Here is a 17009-nt window from a genome sequence, read left to right on the forward strand (position 1 = left end):
ACATTTTATTACCCAATCTGCTCCCGACATTAAATAAAACTCCAAAAATTAAATTCCAGCCCTCAAACCCCACAACAGGACTTAATTAACCTCGCCTTCAAAGTGTACAATAATAGAAAAAAGCTGCAATTCTTTGCCTCCACTGTGAGACAAACCCCAGCCACATCTCCAGCACACAAGAACTTCCAAACGTCTGAAACGCAGCAGCCAGGCGTTCCTCCAGAACCTCCTCCCCCAGGAGCTTGCTACACATGCTGGAAATCTGGCCACTGGGCCAAGGAATGCCCGCAGCCCAGGATTCCTCCTAAGCCGTGTCCCATCTGTGCAGGACCCCACTGGAAAGCGGACTGTTCAACTCACCTGGCAGCTGCTCCCAGAGCCCCTGGAACTCTGGCCCAAGGCTCTCTGACTGACTCCTTCTCAGTTTAGCAGCTGAAGACTGATGCTGCCCGATTGCCTCAAAAGCTCCGTAGACCATCACGGATGCCGAGCTTCGGGTAACTCTCACAGTGGAAGTTAAGTCTGTCCCCTTAGTCAATACGGAGGCTACCCACTCCACATTACCTTCTTTTCAAGGGCCTGTTTCCCTTGCCTCCATAACTGTTGTGGGTATTGACGGCCAGGCTTCTAAACCCCTGAAAACTCCCCCACTCTGGTGCCAACTAGGACAACACTCTTATGCACTCTTTTTTAGTTATCCCCACCTGCCCAGTTCCCTTATTAGGCCGAGATATTTTAACCAAATTATCTGCTTCCCTGACTATTCCTGGGCTACAGCCACATCTCATTGCTGCCCTTCTCCCCAACCCAAAGCCTCCTTCACGTCTTCCTCTCATATCCCCCCACCTTAACCCACAAGTATGGGACATCTCTACTTCCCTGGCAACCGATCATATGGCCGTTACCATCTCATTAAAACCTAATCACCCTTACCCCGCTCAACACCAATATCCCATCCCACAGCATGCTTTAAAAGGATTAAAGCCTGTTATCACTCACCTGCTACAGCATGGGCTTCTAAAACCTATAAACTCTCCTTACAATTCCCCCATTTTACCTGTCCGAAAACCGGACAAGTCTTACAGATTAGTTCAGGATCTGCGCCTTATCAGCCAAATTGTTTTGCCTATCCACCCTGTGCTGCCCAACCCGTACACTCTTTTGTCCTCAATACCTTCCTCCACAACTCACTATTCCGTGCTTGATCTTAAAGATGCTTTTTTCACTATTCCCCTGCACCCCCCATCCCAGCGTCTCTTTGCTTTCACTTAGACTGACCCTGACACCCATTAGGCTCAGGAAATTACCTGGGCTGTACTGCCGCAAGGCTTCACAGACAGCCCCCATTACTTCAGTCAAGCCCAAATTTCTTCCTCATCTGTTACCTATCTCGGCATAATTCTCATAAAAACACACGTGCTCTCCCTGCTGATCATGTCCGATTAATCTCCCAAACCTCAATCCCTTACAAAACAACAACTCCTTTCCTTCCTAGGCATAGTTAGTGTGGTCAGAATTCTTACACAAGAGACAGGACCGCAACCTGTAGTCTTTCTGTCCAAACAACTTGACCTTACTGTTTTAGCCTAGCCCTCATGTCTGCATGCAGTGGCTGCCACTGCTTTAATACTTTTAGAGGCCCTAAAAATCACAAACTATGCTCAACTCACTCTCTACAGTTCTCATAATTTCCAAAATCTATTTTCTGACCCACACCTGACACATATACTTTCTGCTCCCCGGCTCCTTCAGCTGTGCTTACACTTTGTTAAGTCCCACAATTACCATTGTTCCTGCCCCGGACTTCAGTCCGGCCTCCCACATTATTCCTGATACCACACCTGACCCTCATGACTGCCTCTCTCTGATCCACCTGATGTTCACCCCATTTCCCCACATTTCCTTCTTCCCTGTTTCTCACCCTGATCACACTTAGTTTATTGATGGCAGTTCCACCAGGCCTAATCGCCACACACCAGCAAAGGCAGGCTATGCTATAGTACAAGCCACTAGCCCTCCTCTTAGAACCTCTCATTTCCTTTCCATCGTGGAAATCTATCCTCAAAGAAATAAATTCTCAGTGTTCCATCTGCTATTCTACTACTCCTCATGGATTATTCAGGCCCCCTCCCTTCCCTATACATCAAGCTCAAGGATTTGCCCCCACCCAGGACTGGCAAATTAGCTTTACTCAACATGCCCCGAGTAAGATAACTGAAATGCCTCTTAGTCTAGGTAGACACTTTCACTGGACAAGCAGAGTCCTTTCCTACAGGGTCTGAGAAGGCCACCACAGTCATTTCTTCCCTTCTGTCAGACATAATTCTTCAGTTTAGCCTTCCCACCTCTATACAGTCTGATAACAGACCAGCCTTTATTAGTCAAATCAGCCAAGCATTTTTTCAGGCTCTTAGTATCCAGTGACAGACTAATGGTCTATTAAAAACACACCTCACGAAGCTCAGCCACCAACTCAAAAAGGACTGGACAATACTTTTACCACTTTCGCTTCTCAGAATTCAGGCCTATCCTCAGAATGCTACAAGGTACAGCCCATTTGAGCTCCCATATAGACGCTCCTTTATATTAGGCCCCAGTCTCATTCCAGACACCAGACCAACTTAGACTGTGCCCCAAAAAACTTGTCATCCCTACTATCTTCCGTCTAGTCATACTCCTATTCACCGTTCTCAACTACTCATACATGCCCTGCTCTTGTTTACACTGCCAGTTTACACTGTTTCTCCAAGCCATCACAGCTGATATCTCCTGGTACTATCCCCAAACCGCCACTCTTAACTCTTAAAGTAAATAAATAATCTTTGCTGGCAAGGCTATGCTGAACCTCCTTAGGCACTCTCTAATGAGATGTCCTAGGTCCTCCCAATTCTTAGTCCTTTAATACCTGTTTTTCTCCTTCTTTTACTCCGTTTAGTTTTTCAATTCACACAAAACTGTATCCAGGCCATCACCAATAATTCTAAATGACAAATGTTTCTTCTAACAACCCCACAATATCACCCCTCACCACAAAATCTTCCTTCAGCTTAATCGCTCCCACTTTAGGTTCCCACGCTGCCCCTAATCCCGCACGAAGCAGCCCTGAGAAACATCGCCCATTATCTCTCCATAGCCTCATCCAAAATTTTTGCCGTCCCAACACTTTACCACTATTTCGTTTTATTTTTCTTACTAATATAAGACAGGAATGTCAGGCCTCTGAGCCCAAGCTAAGCCACCGTATCCCCTGTGACCTGCATGTACACATCCAGATGACCGGTTCCTGCTTTAACTGATGACATTCCACCACAAAAGAAGTGAAAATGGCCTGTTCCTGCCTTAACTGATGACATTGTCTTGTGAAATTCCTTCTCCTGGCTCATCCTGGCTCAAAGGCTCCCCTACTGAGCACCTTGTGACCCCCACTCTGCCCGCCAGAGAACAACTGCCCTTTGACTGTAATTTTCCTTTACCTACCCAAATCCTATAAAACGGCCCCACCCCTATCTCCCTTTGCTGACTCTCTTCGGACTCAGCCCGCCTGCACCCAGGTGATTAAAAGCTTTATTGCTCACACAAAGCCTATTTGGTGGTCTCTTCACACGGACCCACATGAAAGGAATAGTATTTTCCAAGTACACATCTAAACTCCTGAAATTCTTCTGTTCGACATGTTTGCCCTTTGAAATCATGTTTTTGGAGTATTTCAAGCTAAACTTAATATCAGTTCCCGCTTCTCATAGTTCAAGTCGCTTGATCCCTATCTTTTTTTTTTTTCTTGAGATGGAGCCTTGCTCTGTCACCCAGACTAGAGGGCAGTGGCACCATCTTGGCTCACTGCAATCTCTGCCTCCCGGGTTCAAGTGATTCTCCTGCCTCAGCCTCCTGAGTAGCTGGGATTACAGGCGCCTGCACCGTGCCCAGCTAATTTTTGTATTCTTTAGTAGAGACGGGGTTTCACCATCTTGGCCAGGCTGGTCTCAAACTCCTGACCTCGTGATCAGTGGCTCACACCTGTAATCCTAGCACTTTGGAAGGCCGAGGCAGACAGATCACCTGAGGTAGGGTGTTCGAGACCAGCCTGACCAACATGGAGAAACCCTGTCTCTACTAAAAATACAAAATTAGCCAGGCATGGTGGTGTGCGCCTGTAATCCCAGCTACTCAGGAAGCTGAGGCAGGAGAATCGCTTGAACCTGGGAGGCGGAGGTTGCAGTGAGCTGAGATCTTGCCATTGCACTCCAGCCTGGGTGACACGGCAAGACTCTGTCTCAAGAAAAAAATAATAATAAAGAAAAAAATAAAATAAAATATTTGTCTAGTAAATCTAACATCTTATTACCATAGGAAAAAGATAGTGATTGGTGATATTATGTAGCTTTATCTAAATATCTAGTTTTGAAAATTTTATTTCCCACTTATTCTTTTAAGGCAGTCAACAAAAATGTATTGAATGCTTACTATGTGCCAGATATTGCTGAATTTTAAGGAAACCTTTTGTTCCTTTCTCCCATCAACCCTTTCATAGATTTCTTTTTCTAGCTGGGTGCGGTGGCTCACGCCTGTAATCCCAGTACTTTGGGAGGCCCAGGAGGGCGGATCACAAGGTCAGGAGATCAAGACCATCCTGGCTAACATGGTGAAACTCCGTCTGTACTAAAAAATACAAAAAATTAGCCGGGTGTGGTGGCGGGCGCGGTGGAGGGCGCCTGCAGTCCCAGCTACTCAGGAGGCTGAGGCAGGAGAACGGCGTGAACCCAGGAGGCGGAGCTGGCAGTGAGCTGAGATCGCGCCACTGCACTCCAGCCTTGGCGACACAGCAAGACTCTGTCTCATTTAAAAAAAAAAAGATTTCTTTTTCTGAAACAGTTTATACCTTACAGGAAGCACTTCCATCTGTTCTACTACTTCTCCTCTCTCCCATCCCCCAAAATAATACCATCTAATTCAGAAAAATCAGAAAAATGGCTTAGTATAGACAAGGCAGTGTCTCATAGAGGAAATGATACAGCTAGGACTAAAGGAGAAGGACCCTGTCCTTCAAAGAAGAAAGAGAGATTTCTGTTTCCTTGAAAGATTTAAAGTTAGAAGAGTCAGAAGGATTTAAAGTTAGAAGAGTAAGAAGAATAAAAGCATAAGAAACATCTGGATGAAAGAGGTTCCCTGAAACTTCTCAGTTGCTTGCTGATTTACATGCCATTAAACTTTTTCTGACAACTGTAACCCAGCTTATAGTCTTTGAAAATGAGTCATATTTATCATCAGTAGCACATATTAGGGACTCAGTCATATGTTATTCAGTAGCATTTCTTTAGTATTTTGTTACTGGACTTTTCATATGTGAATATCTTACGTTCTGAAATGTTTCCCTTGAAGAAAACACCTTCACATATGATTCCTATAGTGTCTAACATGCTGAAGGTTTGCACAGTCAGGTTTCTTCTGATAAAAAAACAAGCCAACTGTATACGCATATACAAACTATATACATATATGTGTATAATATTATATGTATATAGTATTATATATGTAGTATATATTATGTATTGTATAATACATTACATAATACATATATACTATATAATACATTACATAATACATATATATGTATTATATAATACACATATATAATACATTATATGTATTAATACATATAATGTATTATATACATTATATATTTATATATTGTATATATTATATATTATATATTGTATAATGTATATATAAATATATACATTATATATTTATATAATGTATATATTATATACATTATATAATACATATATGTATTATATACATTATATAATACATATATGTATTATATAATACACTATATATTATATAACACATTGTATAATACATTAAATATTGTATTATATAATACTTATATAATACATTATATATGTTATATATACATATATAATACACATGTATAATATGTGTTATATATGTTATATATTATATGTGTATTATACATATATAATATACATATGTGTATTATATAATACATTATATAATACATATATGTGTATTATATAAATTATATAATACATATATTATGTATTATATATATGTATATATGTATATATATACAAACTGTCAGGCCTCTGAGCCCAAGCTAAGCCATCATATCCCCTGTGGCCTGCACGTACACATCCAGATGGCCGGTTCCTGCCTTAACTGATGACATTGTCTTGTGAAATTCCTTCTCCTGGCTCATCCTGGCTCAAAAGCTCCCCTACTGAGCACCTTGTGACCCCCACTCTGCCTGCCAGAGAACAACCCCTCTTTGACTGTAATTTTCCTTTACCTACCCAAATCCTATAAAACGGCCCCACCCCATCTCCCTTCACTGACTCTCTTTTCGGACTCAGCCCACCTGCACCCAGGTGATTAAAAGCTTTATTGCTCACACAAAGCCTGTTTGGTGGTCTCTTCACACAGACGCACATGAAACAAACTATATATGTGTATGTATATAGTTTGTATATATGTATATAGTTTGCTTGTTTTTTTTTTTTGAGATGGAGTTTTGCTCTTGTTGCCCAGGCTGGAGTGTAGTGGCAGGATCTCGGCTCACTGCAACCTCTGCCTCCCAGGTTCAAGCGATTCTCCTGCCTCAGCCTCCCTAGTAGCTGGGATTACAGGCATGTGCTACCACGCCCGGCTAATTTTGTATTTTCTTAGTAGAGATGGGGTTTCTCCATGTTGGTCAGGCTGGTCTCAAACTCCTGACCTCAGGTGATCCGCCCACCTCGGCCTCCCAAAGTGCTGGGATTACAGGTGTGAGCTACTGCACCTGGCTTGTTTATATATATTATTTTTAAAATCTCTCAGGGTGTGGGGCAGGCCCTGCCCCACACCCTGAGAGATTTATAATTGGCTCACATGATTGTGGAGGCTGGCAAGTCCAATATCTCCAGGGCAGGCTGGACCCTATTTCCAAATTAAGTCACACTCAGAGATCCTAGGAGTTAGGACTTCAACATATAAATTTTGAGGGGGATACAATTTATCCCACAACAGTGTTCAATAAATATTTGTTGAAAAGAAAAGGTTTTTCCCCCTAGGTATAATCTGAGCATGTGATCTCCATGTTTCTTTTTTCCCTCTTTGAACTTTCAGTTTTCTGTCATTTCTGACTTTAGGAAGCCAAATGTTGGTTTATGTGCTGTCTAAGCATGGGTGGGGTTGGGTGGCACCCTTATTTTCCCTGATGCATTCATATGCAAACTTTGGTACATTGCATATTCACTTGAATAAATTTGAAAAAGGAATAGAGTGAAGCCTATAATTAGTAAGAAGGAGGGAGGAGACAGTGGCAAGCAAGGAGTGGCCCCAACTTCTGCTTGTTCTTTCTTTTCTTTTCCTTAATGTTGTGTCTTGGTTTGATTAGCCCCATGCTCTCTGGAGGTAGAACCTCAAATCAACAGTCCTGGGTGGAACAGAAACAGGCTCTTCTCCTCTGGCCTCCCTTGCAGTGACGAGAGCAGAAAACTGACTTGCTGAGAATAGCATCCCTTAGCAGACAGGACTAAGCTGTCTCCTGGGAAGTTACCAAGTAAAGTGGGCTAATAGTTTTTGGAAAGCCCTTCGTGGAAAAGCAAAATAGTCAAAGAAGATGTTCACAGATGTAAGACCAAAGACTACCTGTGAAAAATAGAAATAATATGGAAATGCGAAAATAATACCCTTGAGCAGAATGGTGTGAAACAAAATATAAAATACACAGAAATGAGTGAGGAAGGCTGGGATAATATAAAGACAGAAGACTTCCAAATACACCAGAATGAAAACATTTTCTTTAGCTGTACTGATTGGCAGTTATCATCACTAATTTTTTGGCAGGAATAAATTGGAAATTTATGTCAGTACACTTGGATAATAATTAAAATATATATATTATAGGCCGGGCGTGGTGTCTCACACCAGTAATCCCAGCACTTTGGGAGACCGAGGTGGATAGATTACCTGATGTCAGGAATTCGAGACCAGCCTGACCAACATGGTGAAACCCTGTCTCTACTAAAAATACAAAAAAAATTAGCCAGGGGTGGTGAGGGGGCGCCTGTAATCCCAGCTACTTGGGAGGCTGAGGCAGGATAATCGCTTGAACCCAGGAGGCAGAGGTTGTGGTGAGCTGAGATCGTGCCATTGAACTCCAGCCTGAACAACAAGAGTGAAACTCTGTCTCAAAAAACAAACGAACAAAAACTATATATATATATATATATATATATAACAGTTATGCCTAATATGTAGCATAAGATGATAATATATAATTGATGTAATTCTTACTCCAGAAATACTTCTATTATTTACAATAAAGGTCCAAGTGTAAGAAGCCTTCGAAGTAACATATTATGGTGTCTATCTAAGCTAAAAGTCTCAAGTCAGGATTCTGATACCCAGAACAAATCCAAGCACGCTAACCTCTTTACAGAATAGCCTTCCACACGGCTCCGTTTCGCCCACATGCACCACATGAGATGTCAACAGTAGGGTTTTATGCAGCCTAACTTTGGGAGATTATTAAACCCTGGACATTTCCTCCCACCAAATTCCAGACAGGTTATCAGACTGATAGCTGCATTTAAATAGATTTTAAAATGGATCAGAAGAGATAAAAATCACTGGTGGGCGGATTTGACTGATGGAAGTGGTAAAGGGAGGCAGCAGCTCTAGCTGGAGGGGCACTCACCATCTATGGAGGAGTGGGTGTTCACAGACCTGGGCGATTGCTCTTAGCAGGAAGAGTGATGGGAACCAAGGAAAACAAGACCGCAGTGGCTCATGCCGGTCATCCCAACACTTTGGGAGGCCATGGTGAAACCCTGTCTCTACTAAAAATACAAAAATTACCCCAGCGTGGTGGCGCGCACCTGTAATCCCTGCTACTCAGGAGGCTGAGGCAGGAGAATCTCTTGAACCTGGGAGGTGGAAGTTGCAGTGAGCTGAGATCATGCCACTGTACTCCAGGGTGGGTGACAGAGCGAGATCCTGTCTCAAAAAAAAAAAAAAGTTTATGGAGTTTATGTAGAGTGGTAGAGTGACCCAAAACTCAATTGAATATACTGGTTTTCCCTGTGTCCAAATCAAACAGAGCCTCCAGAGACCATCACAATTTTACAACCTAACCGAGAGACGGTGCGTGCATGTATGTATGTGCCTAGTGTGTGTGAATTAGGGGAAACATGGAGAAATTGTTTATAATTCTTGAATCTATTCTTTGATGTGTTTCATTATTTTTGGAAAATTCTCATTTCTTGTCTCTTCAAACATGTCTTCTGCTTGTTCTTTCTCGTTTCTCCTTCTAAGATTCTGATAATATGTATGCTAAGCCATTTGATATTGTTTTATAGCACTTGAAGATAATTCAAGTGCTATAAAAATTCAAATTATTTGAAAAGAATTCAAATGATTTTCACTCTTTTTTCTTGTTGTGTTTGTTCGGGTAATTTCTATTGACCTAACTTCAAGGCAATCGATTATTTCCTCAGCTATATTCGTATTGTCAAGGTTATTAATGAGCCTGAAGAAGGAGCTGCTCATCTCTGATACAGCATTTTCTTTTCTTTTCTTTTCTTTTCTTTTTTTTTTTGAGACAGGATTTTGTTCTGTTGCCCAGGCTGGAGTGTAGTGGTGCGATCTCAGCTTGCTGCGACCTTGACCTCCTGGGCTCAAGTAATTCTCCCACCTCAGCCTCCCAAGTAGCTGGGACTACAGATATAAGTCACCACACCTAGCTAATGTTTTTATCTTACATAGACACAAAGTCTCCTCACTATGTTACCTAGGCTGGTCTCACACTCCTGGGCTCAAGTGATCTTCTTGCCTTGGCCTCCCAAAGTGCTGGGATTAATAGGCTTCAGCTACTGTTCCTGGCCTGATATTGCATATCTTATTTTTGAAACTTCTATAAAGTCTGTCATGTTTAGTATTTCAGGAAGTCGATCACTTCCACCTTTCTTTTGAAATCCACCCCTGACACCATCTCCTCATGTCTGTTGTCCTTTTTTTTTTTTCATGAGCTCCTTTGACATATGACTCCTGGGCATTTTAAAGTCTCTCTCTTTTATTATAACATGGAGGGCAGCTCTGAGCCTGGTTCCGTTGATTACTTTGTATCTTCACAGGATGTTGTTGTCATCTTCTTCTTCTTTTGATACAACTTGTAATTTTTCATTGATTGCCAAACATCTTGTGTAGAACAGGAGAGATTTAAATAAATAGTATTTGTGACTAGAAATGGACACACCTCTTCTCAGGCAGTTAGCTTGGTGGATTGAGTTAATCTAGTTAAAAGGTGAACTGTGCAGGTTTTGTAATTGCCAAGTTTACTTTCGGTACATCATAGGCTTCAAATTTCTTTTGTGATGCCTTATGCTTAGGGTGGCATCTGGAGTGCTGGCTATTTCTCAATGTTTGTGCCCCACCCTCAGCTCTCGTTCTCCTCTGTACACCACACAGCAGACCCCACAGAGGTCGTCTCTCTGCATGTTCATGCCCTCTGCCAGTGGCAGACTGCTTAGTTACTTGGTGCTCTTGCTCGGGTAATGGTGAGGGGACAGGGTGCTTCTCTGTTGCCCTCTTCATCTTCTATCTTAGGTAGGTTTATATGCCTGGGCCCTGGGGGATGAGTATTTCTGCCCTACTCCTTATGCCAGGCTGCCAAACCCTGCTTTGAATTTGTGGCGGGTCTTGGGTGGGAAAGATTTTTTTGTGCTCCTCCTTCAGTTTCAGGAGACCTCTAAAAGTATTAGCTTAGAACTCTGGGCTCACAATTGCTCCTTGTCCCTCCCTCGGACTAGGGTCCTCCCAGGTCTTCCCTTGGTAACACCTGTGCCCTGGGAGCAACAGTATTTGCCAGTCCTCCCCAGGGTCTTAAGGCTTTCCAGAGAGGAGCATGGGCAGCTGGGGCCTTTTCTGCAATGATAGCAAATACGGTCCTTGATGCCCATAGTACTGAGGGGGCTCTTTTTAGTCTCCCACTTGGCCCCCAGTATTTCCTGTGAACACCTGGTAGAGGTCATGGAAAGGAGCCTGTGGGTAAGTAAAGCCCTCCTTGCTTCTGTGACACCCAGAGGCTCCTTATAGTCACTCTAGTCTGCCCCAGGCCTCTAGCAATTTATGAAAAACGTAGCTGCTTTCTTCTTGCATGCCTGTATGATGGCCCAAATACCTCCCATACTCTGGCACTGATGAGACACTCCACCCATCTGGTCTCTGCTCATGAGGATTGCATGTCCTTGAATTTCAGGCTACTTAGCTTACCTGCAACCTCAGCTCAGCTGTTTTGTTTTCTTTTGTTTTGTTTTGTGATGGAGTCTTGCTCTGTCACTCAGGCTGGAGTGCAATGGCGTGATCTCAGCTCACTGCAACCTCCACCTCCTGGGTTCAAGCAATTCTCCTGCCTCAGCCTCCCGAGTAGCTGGGATTACAGGCATGCACCACCATGCCTGGCTAATTTTTTTGTATTTTTAGTAAAGACAGGGTTTCACCATATTGGCCAGGCGGGTCTCGAACTCCTGACCTTGTGATCTGCTTGCCTCAGCCTCCCAAAGTGCTGGGATTACAGACGTGAGCCACCGCCCCCAGCCCAGCTCAGCATTTAGGTTCAACTTTTGGTTTAAGAAAAGTGATTTTGCAGTTTGTCTGGCTTTTTCATATTGTCAGAGAGGGGGCAATGCACTTTCCAGCTTATTTTTATTTTTTATTCTTAGAGACAGGGTCTTGCTCTGTTGCCCAGGCTGGAGTGCAGTGGCACAATCATGGCTCACTGCAGACTTGAAGTCCTGGGCTCTAGTGATCTTCCTGCCTCAGCCTCCCAAGTAGCTGGGCATGTGATACCACACCTAGCTAACTTTTAATTTTTTTTTTTTGGTAGAGATGGGGTCTTACTATACTGCCCAGGTTGATCTCGAACTCCTGGCCTCAAACAACCCTCCCACCTTGCCTTCCCAAAGCGTTGAGATCACAGGCTCGAGCCACCAAGCCACACTCTTTCTAGCCTTTCAAGTTCCAAGTTAAAGTGGAACTTGCCACATGTCGTTTTGTATCACTTTCCCCAACCCCTTTCTTTTCTTTTCTTTTCTTTTTTTGAGACGGAATTTCGCTCTTGTTGCCCAGGCTGGAGTGCAATGGTATGCTCTCAGCTCACTGCAGCCTCCACCTCCCCAGTTCAAGTGATTTTCCTGCCTCAGCCTCCCAAGTAGCTGAGATTTTAGGCGCCCACCACCATGCCTGGCTAATTTTTGTATTTTTGGTAGAGACAGGGTTTCGCCATGTTGACTAGGCTGGTCTCGAGCTCCTACGGATCGGCCTCCCAAAGTGCTGGGATTACAGGTGTGAGCCGCTGCACCAGCCCCAACCCCTTTCAATTAGCATTGCAAATAATTCCCCTTATCATGAAAACATTATTTTTAATGGCAGCAGAGTATTGCTTTATATTAACATGACAGTTTATTCAACCGAACTCTTTATGGGGCATTGTAATAGACTTAATGTTTTATGTTTGCAGCTCTTTACACCAACACTTTTCCTACTGTAGTGATTTCTTTGAACAATTTCCCCTCCCCAACTCCCTGTGGTTCTAAAGGGGCGGCCAATCACAGTACCCCATCACCCTGGCCTCTAGGTGGGAGAATGACCCAGGCCCTGCCTATCATACCCTCCTGACTACAGTGACTGATTCAGAGGTGAGCCAGCGAGAGAGGGAGGAACACAGTCCTTCTTCAGGAATTTCTATAACATAGGTGAAAAATTTTGTCAGTTGGGGTCATGGAGCTGAACGAATATGGCTTGAGGGCTCCCAGCTGCCGTCCTCCCTACGACTTGAAGAAAAGCTTGTGTGCAGTAGGAGAAAATGAACCAATCAGAGACAAGTACACAAGAGAGAAGGACTGGGAGGAGTCGGCCCTGGCTGCACCACGTCTCCACTCCTGGGCTGTCAAGTTTTTCAAGTTGCTCTGGTTCCATAAGCTCATTCTTCCTGTTGGATCCATTCCAGTTACCAAAAACACTTTTTTGTTTAAGCTGGTTTGATATAGGATGATCATTGGTCCCAGAGAGCATCCTGGCTAATTTATTTTATTATTTTATTTTATGAGACAAGTTCTCACTGTTGCCCAGGCTGGAGTGCAGTGGTGCTATCATGGCTCATTGCAGCCTTCAACCCCTGGGCTCAAGCAAATCCTACCATCTCAGCCTCCAGAGTAGCTGGGACTACAGGCATGCACCACCACACTCAGCTAATTTTAAAGAAATGTTTTATACAGACTGAAACTGCCTTTGCAAAATTATAACAGGAAATTATGGCAGTGCAAGAAGTCAGACCTAACCGACTCTATCTTGCTTCTAACCCTTAAGCTGTCCTTGTTTATTCCTGGGCATAGGCCGAAGTAACTTTGGGAAGGAATTCAGTTCATGGTTTGACTCTGAAACAAAATTGATAACAGCCCTTTCCCAAAAAGACCCCCTTCTTGCCCGGGGTCCAGTCTGCCTTTGTAGGACTAACAGATTAGCTACAAGATTAGAAATTACAGTTTAGAGGCCGGGCGCGGTGGCTCACGCCTGTAATCCCAGCACTTTGGGAGGCCAAGGCGGGCGGATCACGAGGTCAGGAGATCGAGACCATCCTGGCTAACACGGTGAAACCCTGTCTCTACTAAAAATACAAAAAATTAGCCGGGCGCGGTGGCGGGCGCCTGTTGTCCCAGCTACTCTGGAGGCTGAGGAAGGAGAATGGCGTGAACCCGGGAGGCGGAGCTTGCAGTGAGCAGAGATCGCGCCACTGCACTCCAGCCTGGGCGATAGAGCCAGACTCTCTCAAAAAAAAAAAAAGAAATTACAGTTTAGAGGTCATGCAGCTTCTGGCTCCAAGAGTCTGAACCTCCCCAAATTGCTCCTGGGGATAACATCACTGTTGTAAAACCTAAGATCAGTAATTGAGTTATTTTGCAGGCCCTGCACTCCATGGGATCAGCTGACACCACACAGACCAGTAATCTGGCCCAACCAGTTCTGCCATCTCACCCAGGAACAGAAGACCTTAAGAAAATCTAACTTCGACCCTCTATGATTCCATCTCCAACCTGAGCAATCAGCACTCCCCACTTCCCAAGCCCCTACCTGCCAAATTATCTTTAAAAACTCTGATTCACGGAGGCTCAAGGATTTAAGTAATAATAAAACTCCAGTCTCCCGCACAGCCGGCTCTGCGTGAATTACTCTTTTGCCATTGCAGTTCCCCTGTCTTGATAAATCGGCTCTGTCTAGGCAGCAAGCAAGGTGAATCCATTGGGTGGTTACAAAACGGGGTCTCACTATGTTGCCCAGGCTGGTCTCAAACTCTTGGGCTCAAGCAATCCTCCAGCTTCTGACTCCCAAAAGCTGGGATTATAGGCATGAGCCACTGCACTTAGACTAATTTATATTTTAGGTGACTTCTAAGTATTACCATCATAAAGAACACTGTGGGCTGGGCACGGTGGCTCATACCTGTAATCCCAGCACTTTGGGAGGCTGAGGTGGTCCCTGGAGCTCAGGAGTTCGAGACTAGCCTGGGCAACATGGTGAAACCCTGTCTCTATTAAAAATACAAAACAATTAGCCAGGAGTGTTGGTGCCTACCTGTGGTCCCAGCTACTCAGGAGGTGGAGGTGGGAGGATCGCTTGAGCCCAGGAGGTCAAGGCTGCAGTGGGCTGAGATTGTGCCACTGCACTCCAGCCTGGGTGATCAAGTGAGATTCTACCTCAAAAAAATAAAAAATAAAGAAAAGAAAAAAAAGAAAGAACAGTGTGAAAAAACTCAGTGTTACAATTGTGCATACACGCATGCTGTCCTTTTTTTCCTCATTAAGAAACATTTCCAGAGTAGGAGTTGCTGAGTGAAAGAATATGCAAATCTCAAAGGCTTTGGTGTGTATTACAAAATTGCCATGAGAAAGTTATCCACATTCTATTTTCTCTAGGACTGTGTGTGTCCCTATTTCCATACAGTCACAACAATACTGAGTAGTATTAATTTTTTTTTTTTTTGAGACAGAGTCTCGTTGTGTCACCCACGCTGGAGTGCAGTGGCATGATCTCGGCTCACTGCAACCTCCACCTCCCGGGTTCAAGCGATTCTCCTGCCTCAGCCTCCCAAGCAGCTGGGACTATAGGCACCCACAACTATGCCCAGCTGATTTTTTTTTTCTTTGTATTTTTAGTAGAGACAGGGTTTCACTATGTTGGCCAGGCTGGTCTTGAACTCCTGACCTGGTGATCTGCCCACCTCAACCTCCCAAAGTGCTGGGATTACAGGCGTGAGCCACTGTGACCGGCCAAGTTTACTGCTTTTCTATTGATACTGTTCTCATACCCGTGTTCCCAACTACACCTTAATTGAATAATAAAAGAAAATAAGGACATTAAATGAGAACAGGAATTGGAATGAAACCAGAAAAAAAGGGAGGAGTTCAAAATATGTTCTGAGAGCTTTACCATTATGAATACTCAGCTCTGGTTTTCCCCCAAAACTGGCTGAACCAGTATGGATGTTCCAGGCAGAAACAACTTTAAAGAAGTGAATAGTGGCCCTACCCTGGTCCACCACCTAACCTGGTGGTTACAGAAGGAGGAACACAGTCCTCCTATGTTCCAGGTGCCAGGAGGTGACTGACTATAGCATCAGTCATCACTGCACACCCTACCTGGAATTAGTATATAAAGCTACGCGGAGCGATCTCTGCCCCTGACCCTGGAAAAATCTGTCTCACCCACAAAGATGTGGGCTCAGCTCCTTCTAGGAATGTTGGCCCTATCACCAGCCATTGCAGAAGAACTTCCGTGAGTGCTTGGTGTCAGAATTGGTTTATTAGGGCAGCGGCTTCTTCGCCTAACTTTCTCAAACATTTATATGGAGATGGGGAGATCAACTTTGGTTTATCTTAATTTCCTCCTCCTTTTTTCTCTTCTTTGGTTCCACTGATTCTTTACCCAGAGAGGGAGGCTGACGCATGAAGAGGAAGCTTTAAAAAAGATAAATATTAAAATGTGCCCTGTTTTCTGAAATAGGCCTAATTTCCTCCTTGGTGCTCTAGGCATGTGTTCTCGGTGAGGGCCTCCTGATGGCGGAAGTTGAAGACTGTGCACTGAGTCGTTGCCCCTCTGCTTCTTGTAGAAAATGAGGCGCATAAGGAAGGCAGGGGCTTGGTCTGTCTAATTCACTGCTACTTGTTGAGCGCTTAGGAGAGTGCTGGATTTTTCCTCGAGCGAATGAATCATTATTGCCCTGAAATCCTTCTGCTCCTTTAATAGAAACTACCTGGTGACATTACCAGCCCGGCTAAATTTCCCCTCCGTTCAGAAGGTTTGTTTGGACCTGAGCCCTGGGTACAGTGATGTTAAATTCACGGTTACTCTGGAGACCAAGGACAAGACCCAGAAGTTGCTAGAATACTCTGGACTGAAGAAGAGGCACTTACATTGTATCTCCTTTCTTGTAAGCACAGACTCAGCCCTCACTCGAATCCCTTACTTGCCTATTCTCCTCCCTAGGCTCACTATAATCTACTTTAAGTAGAATTTCTGTTATCTTTTGCCATGGCCTCTAAACCTATTTTTTCTCAACTTAACCTCAATCCCCGGCTATAACTCACCCACAGTTTCCTCGACCTAGGATTTCTCCCTTTAGTTCCTGACCTTAATTCTTCCTCGTGGTAATTTGTTTTATGTCTCTATCCTTGCTACCCCCATCTAACTCAGCTCTTTCCTTTAACTCACTGTTGGGTTGAGACCAGTTGATTCTGTTCCCCCAATCCCTTACTCCTCCCCAGAAGTCCCCTTTCTTGGTCAGGTACCACCTCCTGCTGGTGGCACAGAAGAAGTGGCCACAATCCGGGTGTCGGGAGTTGGAAATAACATCAGCTTTGAGGAGAAGAAAAAGGTTCTAATTCAGAGGCAGGGGAGTGGCACCTTTGTACAGACTGACAAACCTCTCTACACCCCAGGGCAGCAAGGTAAGA

At 44.1% G+C, this 17009-nt stretch overlaps 1 protein-coding gene across 2 annotated transcripts in view; it reads left to right on the plus strand.

Moving 5' to 3' along the window:
• The first annotated feature begins 15769 nt into the window (after window positions 1–15769).
• The window catches only part of A2ML1 (alpha-2-macroglobulin like 1), a 55966-nt gene continuing 54726 nt past the window's right edge, over window positions 15770–17009 (plus strand). Inside the window, exons 1-3 of one of the 2 annotated variants that reach the window (XM_057299375.1) lie at window positions 15770–15831; window positions 16303–16486; window positions 16841–17003. In XM_057299375.1, the coding sequence (XP_057155358.1) occupies window positions 15770–15831; window positions 16303–16486; window positions 16841–17003 (409 nt within the window). Of the gene's footprint in view, window positions 15832–16148; window positions 16487–16840; window positions 17004–17009 lie in introns of those variants that run through there. The other variant, XM_057299373.2, reaches the window with a different exon arrangement.

This window comes from Pan paniscus, chromosome 10 (genome assembly GCF_029289425.2).
Source record: "Pan paniscus chromosome 10, NHGRI_mPanPan1-v2.0_pri, whole genome shotgun sequence".
Taxonomy (NCBI): domain Eukaryota; kingdom Metazoa; phylum Chordata; class Mammalia; order Primates; family Hominidae; genus Pan; species Pan paniscus.